This window comes from Trypanosoma equiperdum, assembly GCF_001457755.1.
Source record: "Trypanosoma equiperdum strain OVI genome assembly, contig: ctg_226, whole genome shotgun sequence".
NCBI classification, from domain to species: domain Eukaryota; phylum Euglenozoa; class Kinetoplastea; order Trypanosomatida; family Trypanosomatidae; genus Trypanosoma; species Trypanosoma equiperdum.
In genome coordinates this window covers 1-14,504 of record NW_027124117.1, presented here as the reverse complement: position 1 = coordinate 14,504, position 14,504 = coordinate 1, and the positions used below count along the sequence as shown (strand labels likewise).

The 14,504-nt window shown below is 48.9% G+C and overlaps 6 protein-coding genes across 6 annotated transcripts; all 6 read left to right on the top strand.

Moving 5' to 3' along the window:
• Nucleotides 1-940: 940 nt before the first annotated feature.
• TEOVI_000072400 (uncharacterized protein) lies at nucleotides 941-2,461 on the top strand (the record flags this gene model as incomplete). The annotated part of the gene is made up of 1 exon (XM_067224084.1): nucleotides 941-2,461. One exon carries the CDS (start codon nucleotides 941-943, stop codon nucleotides 2,459-2,461), a length of 1,521 nt encoding a protein of 506 aa, XP_067080185.1.
• Nucleotides 2,462-3,300: 839 nt separating this feature from the next.
• On the top strand, nucleotides 3,301-4,728 carry TEOVI_000072300 (essential nuclear protein 1, putative; the record flags this gene model as incomplete). The annotated part of the gene is made up of 1 exon (XM_067224083.1): nucleotides 3,301-4,728. One exon carries the CDS (start codon nucleotides 3,301-3,303, stop codon nucleotides 4,726-4,728), a length of 1,428 nt encoding a protein of 475 aa, XP_067080184.1.
• Nucleotides 4,729-5,408: 680 nt separating this feature from the next.
• Nucleotides 5,409-7,217, top strand: TEOVI_000072200 (uncharacterized protein; the record flags this gene model as incomplete). Its single annotated transcript, XM_067224082.1, has 1 exon — nucleotides 5,409-7,217. The coding sequence occupies one exon, from the start codon at nucleotides 5,409-5,411 to the stop codon at nucleotides 7,215-7,217; it is 1,809 nt and encodes a 602-aa protein (XP_067080183.1).
• Nucleotides 7,218-7,821: 604 nt separating this feature from the next.
• TEOVI_000072100 (aspartyl-tRNA synthetase, putative) lies at nucleotides 7,822-9,504 on the top strand (the record flags this gene model as incomplete). The annotated part of the gene is made up of 1 exon (XM_067224081.1): nucleotides 7,822-9,504. One exon carries the CDS (start codon nucleotides 7,822-7,824, stop codon nucleotides 9,502-9,504), a length of 1,683 nt encoding a protein of 560 aa, XP_067080182.1.
• Nucleotides 9,505-10,383: 879 nt separating this feature from the next.
• On the top strand, nucleotides 10,384-11,667 carry TEOVI_000072000 (eukaryotic translation initiation factor 4E, putative; the record flags this gene model as incomplete). Its single annotated transcript, XM_067224080.1, has 1 exon — nucleotides 10,384-11,667. The coding sequence occupies one exon, from the start codon at nucleotides 10,384-10,386 to the stop codon at nucleotides 11,665-11,667; it is 1,284 nt and encodes a 427-aa protein (XP_067080181.1).
• Nucleotides 11,668-13,033: 1,366 nt separating this feature from the next.
• On the top strand, nucleotides 13,034-13,858 carry TEOVI_000071900 (uncharacterized protein; the record flags this gene model as incomplete). Its single annotated transcript, XM_067224079.1, has 1 exon — nucleotides 13,034-13,858. One exon carries the CDS (start codon nucleotides 13,034-13,036, stop codon nucleotides 13,856-13,858), a length of 825 nt encoding a protein of 274 aa, XP_067080180.1.
• Nucleotides 13,859-14,504: the final 646 nt, after the last annotated feature.

Here is a 14,504-nt window from a genome sequence, read left to right as displayed (position 1 = left end):
CTTTTTTTTTTTAGTTAGTTTTTTTTTCGTGTGTTGTCTTCCGATAAATTGCCATGAGACTGCGTACGTTTGTGTTATTGCCGTCATTTTGCTGCACTGGTGGTTCTCCTCTCCCCCTCTTTGTGCCTTTCCTCCCTTATAATCCCTTTTATTGTATTCAACTGTACACACACACTCATTCGACTATATTACTTTTTTCCTTTCTTCAAAAACCGTGTGTGTGTGTGTGTGTGTGTGTGTGTGTGTGCTAATGGACAGAATGCATATGGTCACTTCGAGGCCGGTGATTGAACGATGTTGGCTGCTTTGTTTTGATACAGAGAGGAAGGAGAAGACTTGTGGAAGATGTATCTCAGTTGGTTTTTCTTTTTCTTTTTTTGTTTGTACACCCTGCCAATAATTCCCTACGATGAAGAAAAACGTTCCACGTAAATCTTATTTTTTTTTCCTTGCTTGCTTTCCTCCCGTCCTATTTTCCTATTTTTGCAGTACCTAATCCTGTTACCGTTTCGTGGGTAGAAAGAGTAAAGAAGTACGCAGCACCAGAGAGATCAACTTCTTCGTCTCTGACACCAGAATCGAGAAACGAAAAATAACGAGAAGTATAAAAAGTAGGAAGTTGATAGCGCAATACACGGGGGAACATTTTCCCAGTTTCTTCCTTACTCTGAGGCTTTCTCCTCCACATATTCACAAGGGAAGAAAAAAGGGGGAAAGAAGGTTTAGCAGGTGCACCAGGCTAATCTTGCGAACAAACATAGATAAAAAGGAATATCAACATCAAGCACTTTGTTGGTTGGTGCGAATATACAGATATATACATACATACATCTATAGAAAGAGGAAGTGCACAGAAAACCCTTCCGTACGTGCATATAGAAAGAAAAAGAGGGAAACAGAGAGAGGAAAGTGGCGGGACCCTAACTGGTGAATATAGGAAATGACGAAGGAGGAGGTTTTATCCTCAGCGCAACGCATTCAACTGTTGCGTGAGCGTCTCGAGATGTACAACGCCACAATAGTGGAGGCCATGGGTGTCGTCGCTGGGACTGCTAACAATGAAGAAGGCACTTCCTTTAACGGTGGGGAATCCGCGTCGCCGCCGTCCTCTTCAAGAATCAGGGTCGGCCATAATGGCGTGAATAGTTCGTTACATACCATTAGGAAAAGCAAGACTGATCATCCGTACCATGTGGAGCGGGGGAATGCGGCTGATTTTGAATCGTCTCGTGTGGTGGGCGGTGATTCGCGGCGTGGCGATCGGCGAGCGGCACCTCCTCCTCCACCCTCCCCACCAAAAGATGGTCATCAACGGGATCTCGCATCGCGGAGTGTGACGATGACCTCAGAAATTACCGGAGAGGACCATGATTCCACGTTGAGCTTCAGCGAGTCTGAGGATTATTATGAGGAGGCTTGTGCGAGCGAGCAGGCCTTCTCAGAGGGAATGGAGGGATCGGCGGGAGATACACTCCAAAACGATGGGAGGCAGTCTCCCACCTTAGCGCATACCTTGTCACGCGGAGAAAACGCCGCTGAGCTCGCTGCTTCACATTCGGGAAGCTGGACCACTTATTACGTAAAGTCATACGAAGGTGAGGACTCGCAAGATGAAGAAATCAGGTCCTACTCGCGATCGCAGAAGGGGTCAGTGGTCATCCGTGGGGACAGCCAAGAACTTCTGGAAGCCGTCTCAGCACAGGCGCCACTACCGACGCCACCCCCGGGGGCGGCGGTCTTTACCACATTGGAGTCAACACTGTACAAGATGTTATTCTTTGAGCAGTCCCTTCGAAAGTTGCTCAGCACAATAGACTTTGACCACTTTCCGCGGTCGCTCCCACAGGAACAGAAGGGACGACAACTGGCAGAGGCCCGTGACCAGCTAATTGAGAAGGAACGGGCTCTGCGGAATAAGAAGTCCGGTGAGCCATCGATTTCTGACCTCCGTGACAATGACGCAACTGTCATTGTTGATCAAATCCAGCATTTGCTCTTGGAATGTGAGAACACCAAAGGGCTATTTCAACGCGTGTACGAAAGAAAGGCAAGTGTTTCTGGGAAGGAACGTCTTCTTCAGCAACGCCTCAGTGAATTAGAAAGTCGGCAACGTGAAGTTGGTGAAAGGCGGAAGGTGTTGACCGCACTAGAGAGCCGCTTGGAGGAACAGGAGTCGGCTTTGCTGAAGCGTGAGGGGAAGTACAGGAGTGAACTGGAAGCTCATAAGGAGCGCGATAGTATGCTGCAGGGGCGCATTGGTGAGGTTGAGAGTCTAACCCGTAAGGTTTCATCATGGATGAAAATACTTGAGGAACGCGACGCGGAGATGGCTGCAAAGGAGCAGCGGCTGCGCCGGGTGCAGACAGATCTTCTACGTCGCTCAGAGGGGTTACTTTGTTATCGCAATGGAAAGGCGAAGGAATCCGCCAGGATTCCCCCGCGTTTGGAAAAGACGCCCTAAAGGGTTGATGCTCTGCTTTAAGTCCAGGCCCAAATGCCAAAATGTAGCCGAAAGCATTGACAAATGCGCTGACTCGCACAAATAAGCGTATATACATGTAATATACGTATGATAACACTGTGTGAATGTTCGTGCACGCACTCATACAACGGCAGTGTTAGCGGGGCGCGCTGGGAGTGAGGTGGAATGCCGTTGTTTTGTGATGAGTTTACGGAGGCCAAATTTCTCCCCCTGCTAACGTTAATGGGAGGATCATGTAGGTTTCTCCCCTAACAAGTGGTCTTCCCATCACCACTCGTTTATTTTGGTGTTTTCATTTTTAATTTACCCTCTTTCTTCTCGCTCTGAAGGTTCCTTCCATTCCCCACCCCCCACAGATGTTCACGCGACGACGTTTTAATTTCCCACGTGTGCTCGTGTTCGTTGTTTACCTAGTAACAAGGTGCGGCCTTACCTTGCCGAAGACGAATAAATTGGTATCGTCACCAGGGGCGGCGGAAGGCAGAAGTGCAACCTATGCTAAACCGCAGTCAGGTGGAGTAAATGGCACTGGAAGTTGAGTGTGGCAGAAGGTAATGACACTCTTGTTCGCGCTTACTATTCTCTAGCCTCACTTCATGACTTGTTTGCTGGGGAAATTCTGTCTTTGGTATCTCCTTAAGTCCTTACCTTCGCTCCTGCTTGCCTTACTGATGATTTTTTTTTTTTGACTCACCGCTCCATATTTAACGCTACCACCTTGTTCTGCCTTTCACCTCTATTCTTTTCAACAAACTCACCTCCTGCGGGGAATGGGGAACGCGCGTATTGGGAAATTAGGGAATTTCTAATCACCATTTATGCCGGGACGCGAAAAGAAACGACGCATCGGCACCCGCACAAATCCCCTAGGCGAAGACCTGCACGCCGACCGGTTTGCCAGCGCCAAGCGAGGAGCGGTGGAAAGCAAAGCGTCGGGAGCTTCAGATGATGTAGATGTTGACTTGGAGGGTGGAATTGTTCTGCCAGGGCGAGTGGCCAGTAAAATTCTCAAAACCGCACGCCAGCAAATCGAGGCAATTGCTGCGGAGGAACAGGAAGACGGTGGTGGGCTTCACGGTGAAGAAAGTAGCGATGGAGACGACTGCAACAACGACCCTACCATAGTTAATCTACAAAACGAGGAAGATGGGGAGGACGCCGGCACTAGGTTCTATGAAAACGAAGATGAGAGTGAAGAACCAATTGTTATTGAATACGATGAGGCGGAGTCGGTTGTGTCAGAAATTCCGTCAGAGATTGACATGGGTGTTGACATGTACGACATTGACGATGAGGAGGCACGGTTGCTACAGAAGTTTCAACCTCAATCCCATGTGCAAAGTCGTAACCTTGCTGACATGATTATGGAGAAGATAAAGGAACGCGAAGACGCCCGAAAGGTAGCCGCCTCTTCCCCTTCAGGTGACGGGTGTGAGGGAATGGGTGAAACAGGAGAGAGTCGTGTCGACCCACGTGTTGCGCGTGTGTACACTGCTATTGGTACTATCCTGAAGAATTACACCTCGGGGAAGGTGCCGAAGGCGTTCAAGGTGTTGCCGAACATAAAGAATTGGGAGCAGTTGCTCATGTTAACGAAACCACACGAATGGTCGCCTCACGCCACGTACCAGGCCACACGCATATTCGCTGCGAACCTTAACGAGCGCATGGCACAGCGGTTTTACGCAGCTGTGCTCCTACCCGTTGTGCACGAGCACATGTCTGCGGAGAAGAAGCTTCACCCGGCGCTGTACATGGCAATAAGGAAGGCGCTGTTTAAACCAGTGGCATTTTATAAGGGATTTATTCTCCCACTTGCAGCTGACGATGAGTGTACGCTGAAGGAGGCCCTGGTCGTTGCCAGTGTGCTGCAGCGTATGCATTTGCCGCCAGTTCCCACAGCCGTGACTATTGTCAAGTTGGCGCAACAGCCATTCTCGGGTCCTCGCTCGGTTCTGCTGCGTGTACTGATCGACAAGAAGATGGCGATGCCATACCAAGCTATTGACGCCCTTGTAGCATACTTCCACCGCTTCATACAATCCCACAGTAAGGAGGAGAAATTGCCAGTACTTTGGCACCAAACTCTGCTCTCATTCTCACAACGATATAAGGGAGACTTTACCGCTGAGCAGGTCGCTCTGCTACTGCAGGTGTGCTCAAAGCATTTCCACTACCTCATAACACCTGAGGTTCGCCGAGAGCTGCATGCATCCCCAGTTATGGCGAAAGGAGGGAACAGTTGAGGAGCAAACACGTAGTTAAAGATCTCCTCGTGCTGTCGCACAGCTTGGACGACTAACTTTGGCCACCCGCGGATTGGTGGTTCGTTTTCCCTTTAGTCTTTCTCTGAACAGCTGCGTGATCACTTGTGATTGACCGGCAGTCTAAGCGTTAGGGGTTTGCTCACATCCGACCGAATAATTAATTATTTGATGTGGGCGCGAAACATGCGAGGACACGTTCTGTGAAGGAGTTCCAGAAACGTGTGAGTAAGCAGTAGCAGTCGCAAGGGCGGCTATGAAAGGTTGAAAGTTAAGGAATCATATACGTGTCTGCGAATTAATTTAAACAGTAATTTTTTTTCCGCTATCCCAACACCTCATTTCATTGTGTATTGCTCAACTTTTCCCTTGTTTGTTTATTGGCACTCCTGTATGTTTTCTCTACGTGTCTTTTGCCCCCTCCTCCTCCTCCCTTTCACCTACTACGCGGGATTCATTATCGCAAAAAGAAAGGAAGAGTTAGTGAACCCACTCTGCGGCGGCAGTGGCTGGCGTCTGCAGAAAAGAATTAAGAAGGAATATAGGGGTTGTTGGGTGGTGGAGGACGCGCTGCAGTCATCTTCATTTCCACACACACACACACACACACACACCCCTGGGAGTAATATAATAGTTTAAGAGCGCAGTGACAGTTGTCACCCATGCGGCGGTGCTTATGGAGCTGCAGTTTTCTTACATGTGCATCGAGAGAATTGCAGCGGCGCGGTGCGGCCAGCCGGGTCCCCCCACCTCTACCGAATGTCCGCGGAACTCCGACTCGATTGGGTTCCGCAACGAAACTCCCCCCGCCTCCACCGTTGCCCGGAGCCGTTGCGTCGACACACGCCGCGTTGCCGTGGAAATCACCCCAAGAAGTTCTCTTGACGTTCATTGAATACATTCCGACGTTTTACGTTCCCGTACATTGTGTGGCGGCCATACTCTCGGAAGACAGTAGGAAATATTTTATCGGCCGTGGCCGTTTCTTGTCTTTTATTAAGCGGTACCGTTTCTTTTTCGATGTTCGCGTTATCGATGGCGTACGTGCAGATGTGAAGTTGCGTGATGATTTAAACCATCCACGTCGTGGGGCAGCGGATGAGAAGTTCGTGATGACAGACGTAGGGGACGTGATCAACTATGTTGCTCTACCTGAGTACATTGTGTCTCTCGACTCTATTGAGCAATCTAATGGGAGCGTTGCGTTGAAACCAGCAGCGGCCCCCCCAGCCGTGCACGTGCGCTTGGAGGAACGAGTGCCGGTGTTGGAACGATTAAAGGCCCTTGTGCCAAGTGAATTTACGCTTATTGACCAAGTTGAGGAGAGCGTTCCTGAGGATGTGCTGTTTCATCCTTATTTCGATTGTCAAGGTGGGTTAGTTGCGATCGCATCGAAGTTCCCAGAGCATTTTCAGGTCATTGAGGGAATGATCCGCCGTCGCCCTCCACATTTGGCGCCTCTGGCTCTTAACGATTACACGCTCGATAACTCACCCATACCGGATGTTGCCAAGATGGTGCAGGAGCAGGTGTGCTGTAGTGACATTCCACAGTGGGTGAGTATCACCTCCCTATATGAGCAGCTCACACGAGACCAAAAAAAGCTGATTAAGCGTGAGTTTAAGAGCTTTGCAGGTTTCCTGCGGGCTCATGGGAAGTCACTGTCACTTTCACAAGATATGTTACAGGTGGCGAAGTGGATTCCTCATCATAAGAAGGATCCGACATCACTGTCGTCGGAGGGGAATGGTGATGACAAGAAAGAAGTCATCACCGAAGGCAGTTCTGATGGTGCCGCTAGAGGGAATGGTAGTGACACCTCCGCAAGAGCGGCCCCGCAAACCGCGATGAAGGTTCAATATGAGTACACGCACATACAGGTGATAAATGAGCTCTTTGATAAATTTCCTTCAAACCGCACACTCAATCTTGTGGAGGTTCTCGAACTTGTTAGGCCTGATATGCGATATTCCCTACCGAAAAAGGTAGTTGCCTGGCTTGCTTCGTATCCGTCCTACTTTGTGGTGGACGATCCCACCGAGAAGGATCCCCAAAAAGTTCGGATTCGACGTGCTTCCGATCGCCAACCGCTGGACATTGCCTTCGAACTGTACCAGTATATTCCTCAGGAAGGTATCACTGAAGATGAGCTTCTACCCAAGTTGTCAGATTTTCACCGTGAGCATGTAAAGCGCATGGGGTTGCCCCACGTTGTGAATTCCCTATCTGAGTGGCTGATTCTGGAGGAGAGGAATAGTGATGGGAAGATGGTACTGAAGCGCTTGCAAACAGAGTTGGAGTTGGAGCGCGCTATATGTTCGAAGGACTCCGTGCAGGCTGGTGGTGGTGGTGGTGGTCACAGGGACTCTGCTGACAGTCTAGATGATAAGGAAATTGAAAAGATGTGGCCGAAGCTGAAGTACGAAGGGGTTATGCAGTCCCAGTCGCGTGCGCACCATCGTCGTCGATAAGAATGGCATTGTTGCTACGAAGTGCTGTTGAGTATCATGGATTCACGAAGAGATCTACTGTGATGTCTAAAATGTGTTCCATCAATAGCAAATGGGTTTGTAGTGCACGGGTCGCTACCCTGGTAGGATGTGTGCTCGCCACTCGAGCAGGATAGCTTTAAAATGTGGCAACGCAATTTCGCCTCCGGGAGTACAGACAACCCTTCTGTTTTGTGACATTCATTGATGCATCGGCTAGGAGCAGGCGGACCGTCGTATGCGATGTCGGTCCGCAAGGGCTCCCCTGGGATTGAAAACGTATTGCCACCCATTATTTGGTGATTTTTTTTATTTTTGTCACATACCTGAGAAGTTCACGAGTATGCCAATATATAGGTATATTTATGCGGTCACACCGAGCAGCTGGTTGGTTTTCTGTTCCACATTGTATTTTACTCTCCTTGCATCTTTTATACAGATGGCTTAAATGTGCATTAAATAGACCAGGATTACCTCTCCATTCCCTTTCTCTTTGTTTGCCCATGCACACTTTGTTTCTTACAGTTGATTAGTGTGCTCTTATACCTGAAGGTAGCGCCTGTAATTGGAGAATTTTTACTCACAGATGTCGGACCCCGCTCAATCAGACAACACGGGCGCCAATGAAGCAACCACAGCAAATGCGCCTAAAAGCACTAACAAGAAGCAAAACGAGAAAGAAGCCCGAAAGGCAGCGCGCCTAGCTGAAGAAGCTGCTAAAGCGGCGGAGAAGGCAGCACTTCTGCTTAGGTTCGCTGACGTTTTTGGAGCCGCGCCGCTGGTGCAATCCAAAACATATGGATCAAGGAAATTCACCGATATTGCCGTCTTGTCGAAGGATGACGCCGACCGTGTGGTCACTATTCGTGCCCGCGTTGACACAACACGGAAGAAGGGGAAGCTTGCATTCACTGTGCTGCGCGATGGAGTCCACTCCCTTCAGGCTATGGCTGCCGTGTCGGAGGAGGTACCGAAGGAGATGGTGGATTTTATCGGTCAACTGCCGTGCGAGTCTGTTGTTGATGTAGAAGGAACCGTATGTATCGCAGCTCAACCTATTACGTCCACCTCGCAACAGGACATCGAATTAAGGATCAATCGCATTCATGTAGTGAGTGAGGCGCTGCGCGTGCTTCCGTTTACACTCGCTGACGCTTCCCGCCGTGAGGATGAGGAAGGCATTAAGATCAACTTCGATACGCGCCTTGCGTGCCGCTGGTTGGACCTCCGTTCCCCCGCATCCAATGCCATATTCAGAATCCAATCTCGGGTGGGGCAGTACTTCCGTCAGTTTCTCATTGATAGCGAATTTGTGGAGATTCATTCCCCAAAGATCATTGCGACAGCGAGCGAGGGTGGTGCCAACGTATTCAAGCTGGGGTACTTCAACCGTGACGCATATTTGGCGCAGTCTCCGCAACTTTATAAACAGATTGCGCTCCAGGGTGACTTGAAGCGAGTTTTTGAGGTGGGGCCCGTGTTCCGTGCAGAGAACAGCAACACCCACCGCCACCTGACGGAGTTTGTGGGACTTGACGTGGAGATGCGGATCAATGAGCACTATTACGAAGTGCTTGACTTGGCTGAAGAGCTCTTCTGTCACATGTTTGAGCGCCTATCAGGACACAACGCGGAGTTGGAGGCCATCAAGCGGCAGTACCCGTTCGAACCACTTGTGTGGCAGATGTCAGCAGAACGCATGAAAGAGTTAGGTGTCGGTGCCATTGAAGAGGACACGGAGCCAACCGACACGTACAAGGCGCGTGTTCGCAATAGCAACCTTCGCATGCTTCGCATTAATTATCCGGACTGTGTTGCGCTTCTAAATACCGTACTGGAAACTAAGCTGGACCCAACTGATGACATAAACACCACCAACGAAAAACTCCTTGGCAAGTTGGTCAAGGAGCGCTACGGAGTGGACTTCTTCATTTCGGACCGGTTTCCATCGGCTGCGCGGCCCTTCTACACGATGCCGTGCCCCAATGATGAGCGTTTCACCAACTCGTTTGACATGTTTATCCGAGGCGAGGAGATATCAAGTGGTGCACAGCGTATTCACGATGCCTCCTTGCTGCTCCAACGCGCCCAGTCGCTGCAAGTGGATCTTGGACCTGTCAGCGACTACGTGGACTCCTTCAGACTTGGGGCATGGCCGCATGGTGGATTTGGTGTTGGACTCGAGCGCGTGGTAATGTTGTACCTTGGTTTACACAACGTACGTCTGACGTCGCTCTTCCCGCGCGACCCGCAGCGTGTGACACCGTAGTGAAGTGAAGGGCAGAGGAAAGAAATTATCCGAGTTTCGTGTTTGTGCCTTGTTTTTTTCCTTCTCTCTGGTGTTGTTATTTTGACGGATGGTACGATTGTTTGTCCGTAACAGATGGGAAAGCATTAATTAATAATTACCGATTAGGTCTTTGAAAAGAGGAGAGCGATGGTAGTGATGAACACCTTCATCCTATCCCCGTGTCTATATATATATGAACTATTTTCCCCCTGTTATCGATGGTGCGATCGCTCATTTTCTCCGGACCGCCCTGTGGAACTGCTGCAGCGTTGAACTATTTTTTTTCTTTGCCCCACTTTCTCTTTTTCTTATTACATTTTTATCTCATTACCGTGAAGGGTCAGCGTGGGAGGCTGTGTAATAGCATTAAACTGACCAAGTAAAGGGGTGGTTAGGCAGATTATACTGGTATTATCCTCCTCTTTCTTTTTGTTTCGTTTGAAGAATTTCAAGTAGCCCACGTGAACGAAACGAAACTACCAAGGGGCACTCGTGTGTATAAGCGGAGGAAACGAAAGCAATAATAAGAATACGAAGTAAATAATATTAACTGTGGTAATTGTATCACGAACTGTTTTAAGGGTCACATCAGCAACTCCAGTATACGGGAGGTATTGTGTGTGTCTCTTAGAAGAGGTAAACGAGAATAAATAAAAAAGGTTAAACAAAGTGGCGTGTACGCCAGGCAAGTAAAAGGTGAGCGCGACGGATATACTGTGTGGAGTTGTAAACAAAACAATTGAATATATATATAGTTGTGGCGTGCCGTACGTTTGTTTACGTAGGAACGAACTAAGCCGTCGTATACTAGTACCGGTGAGGAGGCTGGTAGTGACCTTCATCTGATCGGCAGTGTTGATGCAAAATTTACGTGCTGATGCGGTGGAGTACACTCCGTCATGGCAGAAAAGATCGTCGGCGGTGGCTGTAACTGCACCCACACCGACTACTCTACCGGCTCGCGCTACGTTGCCTACCCCCAAGACTGGGTTCACAACTTCCATGACATCCACTAACACCATCACAACACATAGTGGGTTTTCTGCACAGGCGACAACTCCTCAATCTCCGTCGTGTCCCCCACAAGGGCAGCAACAGCAAACAGTGGTGCCCCCGCCTACACGTAGCCCCGTTTCAACTCATGTAATACCCACTCGAATGAGTCCCGTGCATGCGCCTTCGGCGGCATTTCACATGAGCCCTAATGCAGTAAGTTACGTACCACGGGGTGCAGCGGCCGGCTCACTTATGCCACTGCCAACATCAACTGCAGACCTTGCGGTAGAGAAGGAGTTGCAGCGGAAACAGCAAAGCGGTTCTCCCTCTACCTCCAGTTGGGTTACTACATGTACGAAAAGTAATGGCGTGCGGTCGGCAACATCGCCAGTTCCCAAGGCCGGGTCAACGCCTATTGTGGCGGAGATCAGTGTCGACAAAACGGATGAGGAGGTATTAGAAATTAGCAGGTGCAGCTCATTGAAAGCCTCGGCGCCGGCTTTTTTGCCGCGCCGCACGCTGAACCGCTCCAACATGACGAAACCCTCGCCTTTTACCCTCACTCCCGACTCTGGTGATATGAGATTTGGTGACCCCTGGTGTCTCTTCTACCTTCCAGTTGGTGGGCCCGACAGCACGAGGGAAAGTACTTATGACCCCACGCTCGTTTTTCGTATGGACTGCATCTCTTCCTTCTGGAAAGTCTTCAACAATATTCCGGAGCCAACACGTATGTGCGCTGGGACGTTGTACCTCTTCCGCGATGGTATCAATCCAAAGTGGGAAGATCTGAGGAATCGTGATGGCGGTATTGTGAGGGCGAAGGTAAGGCCTCAAGTGGTTGACGATGCTTGGTTGCATCTTCTTTGCCGCACTGTTGGGGAGTCCTGGTCAAGGTCAGTGCGCAACAGTGTCAACGGTATTGCCCTGAAGGTGCGAGCGGCTGCTTTCATGTTGGAAGTATGGGTCACAGAGCAGACTTCAGAGCTGATGAGCGACATCAGTGAGCTGCTGCACAAGTTTCTAGGGGATGCATTTCAGGTTCCTTACATTCCACATTCCGTCGCACAGGAGAGGGCCGCCACGAATGCGGCGGCCTTGGCTGTGAAGGAGAAGAAAAATAGAGGCAATCGTCGGCTTTGGTGAGCGTGAGGGCGTGCGTTTTGTTACTTGTGGAGGAGGCGGCCAACACCATCACTCATTTATTTTGGTTAGTGGTTTTTATGCTTCCCGTCTTCTCAGGTGCTTCGTTCATACAACATAGCCGCGCCCGTGCATGTCGTAAAGCGTCTCGAGGGAGTAGATAGGACCCCAGCGGCAGTCTGTCTTTCACTGTGTCACGACGTCTGACGAGGGCGTAATTGGTGCGTTTGTGAAGTTGCGTCTTTTTCATCTTTTTGACGCTTTGCGAGAATTTGTGGTGTAACCGTGTGTTGAGAGGGGTAAAGGAGAAGCGTTGGAGAAACGTGCATTAGTGTTCTCCCTCTGTTTTTCACCCGTTTCTCATTCTTTACATCCACTTTTCAACTCGCGCGCACAAACTGAGGCAGTACGGGAAAGTTAACGTTGTGAGAGTTTGCATGTGAGGCTTATGGGAAGGGAAGGGAAAGTGGACAGAAAAGGGGAGGAAAAGCACAATCGTAACAACAAAAGGAACGTGAATAAAAATTACTAATATGGGAAATCATGAAGCAGGTCGTCAACAAGTATAAACGCCGGGATCAATGGGATGGGTAGAAGGAATGAAAAAGAGTCTTCACCAGGGGAAAAAAGAAAGAAATTTAACTTTTTTTAAAAAAAAAAATGAACCCGAGACAAAGGCGTAATTATCGTACTTGACTGATACTCATTTTCCTTTACTCTCCTTTCGCATTCTGCCACTGCCGCACACATCACTCCACTCGGAAATAACAAGGGTCGTTTGCACAACTGTAGAGATGTTAGCATTTACGTCCCTTTTGGTTCTCGTGGGAGGAACGTCACAGGGCAGCGGAGGGGAGGGTGAAAATATGTGGAGATGAGAGAGCTATGGAACAAGGAAAAAAAAAACAAATCAAAGAGGAACGTCTCCCACACACACATATATATATATTTATATATTAATTTATTTGTATGTACGTGCGTGGGCCAAGTAAGGTACATACTTGGGCTATGCTTGTGGAAGCGCGAGCGAGATATAATCGCAAGCAGAGCCACAGTTTTTCCGGCGGGTTGTAGAGAGAAAAAAAAAAACACAGTGGACCACAACACACCCAGTGCGCGACTAACACTTTGCGATGCGAAAGAGGTAACATTAAGAATGGCGTAAATGTTTAGTTGTGTGTATGGGCTTCGAGGAAGTCAGCGCCATATAGATCACACGACAGACACTTCTACTTCATTGTCTATCGTGTGGTCTATATGGATAGGAGCAGGAACGTATTTACTGCACTTTTCACACAAGTCTTCCAATTTATTCCCCCTTTGCCTTTTTAATGTACCGTCCTTGTGTGGTGACTCCAGCGCAGTAAGCATGCGTCGGATGCTGCTAGCTGCAGCCGGCTCGATACGGTGGTGGAATATTGCACGGCACCACCAGCAACTCACCGCCTTGCGACTCGTTGGATCGTTTCCCTTCAATTCCACAATTCAACGCTTGAAGGATGTGCGGCGCGGTGACCGTGGAGAGTCTCGACGGCTTACGTTCGAGGAACGATCGGAGCGACGGTCGGGAAAGTCACGGGAGCAAAAGGCGGAAAAGGAGAACTTACTGCAAGAAGCTGAGACAGTCGTCAGCGAAGACGTGCCGGAGGAATTGGAGCAAGTTTTTCAACACCACTTTGAGCGGGCGAACGTGAGCGCCATGAAGGTGTTGAATATGGCAAAATGTTTGGAACAGTTGGATGTGGATGTGGGCGGGGGGCGCAAAGTGCTTCTCACTAAAGTGGCCCAGGTTTTGAAGACGGGCGCCGCTACAATGGAAGTAGTGCCACAAAATGTAAGCTTTGCCTCGCCTATTTTACAGAGAGTTACACGGTTTGACGGGACCCTGCAGGTCTCCAAGGAGCAACAGAAGATAAAAATCACAATGCCACCTATAACGACAGCACGGCGACAGAAAGCGGTGGAAGAAATACAACTTGTCGTGTCGTCTTTCAAAAACAAAGTAAAGCAGGTCCGCACACAAGCGTCGAGAGCTCTTCAGGAATCAGGAATCGATGAGACCGCATCACGCGAACTCCACCAGCAGTTGGATGAATGTGTTCATAGTTTCGTCGAGGACAAGGTGACAGAATTAGAGCAACTTTCCTATGATGTAACATCTATGGGTGCCGACGAATCAGACGTTGTAGCATAGGAACAATTCAGCCAAGCATCGTCCATCACTGACTAATTTTACAAAACCGCGACAGCGCATGAATCAACGCGTTGGTGAAAAATGGGTGCTTTATCGTTACAATAATAATCGGAGATATTAAAACACAACATTGGAAGAAATAACAAGCACCCACCAACCCAAAGGCAGAAGAGCTCATAACAAACCTTTTCTCCACCACTTGAACAAGCATTTTAAAATAAACAAATGAAGTAATAAATAAAGGAGCACAAAACAAGGAATGCCTTTACAACAACTAAGTTAACAAACCTAAAAAAACACCATGAGGAAAGACAACAGAATAAGAAGAAAAAGTACATAGTTACTGAAATTTACAACAAGAAAAAAAGTTTTAATGACATGCCTTAAAAAAACGTGTAGAACACAAAAAAAGGAATGTACGCGTCGACGTTTGTTATTGTTTACTGTGTACCGCGGGTTGCACCGTTGCGGGACACGCTGATTGTCCATGTGACGGACTTGCCTGTGGAAGAGTGGAGTGAATACATTTACACCTCATTATTAAAGGTCCCTTGGCGACTGTACTTATCGATGCCGCTCCACAGGATACCCATTGAGGTTAGATGCAACTTTACATCCATAACATTCTGATGGTTTGTGTGTGTGT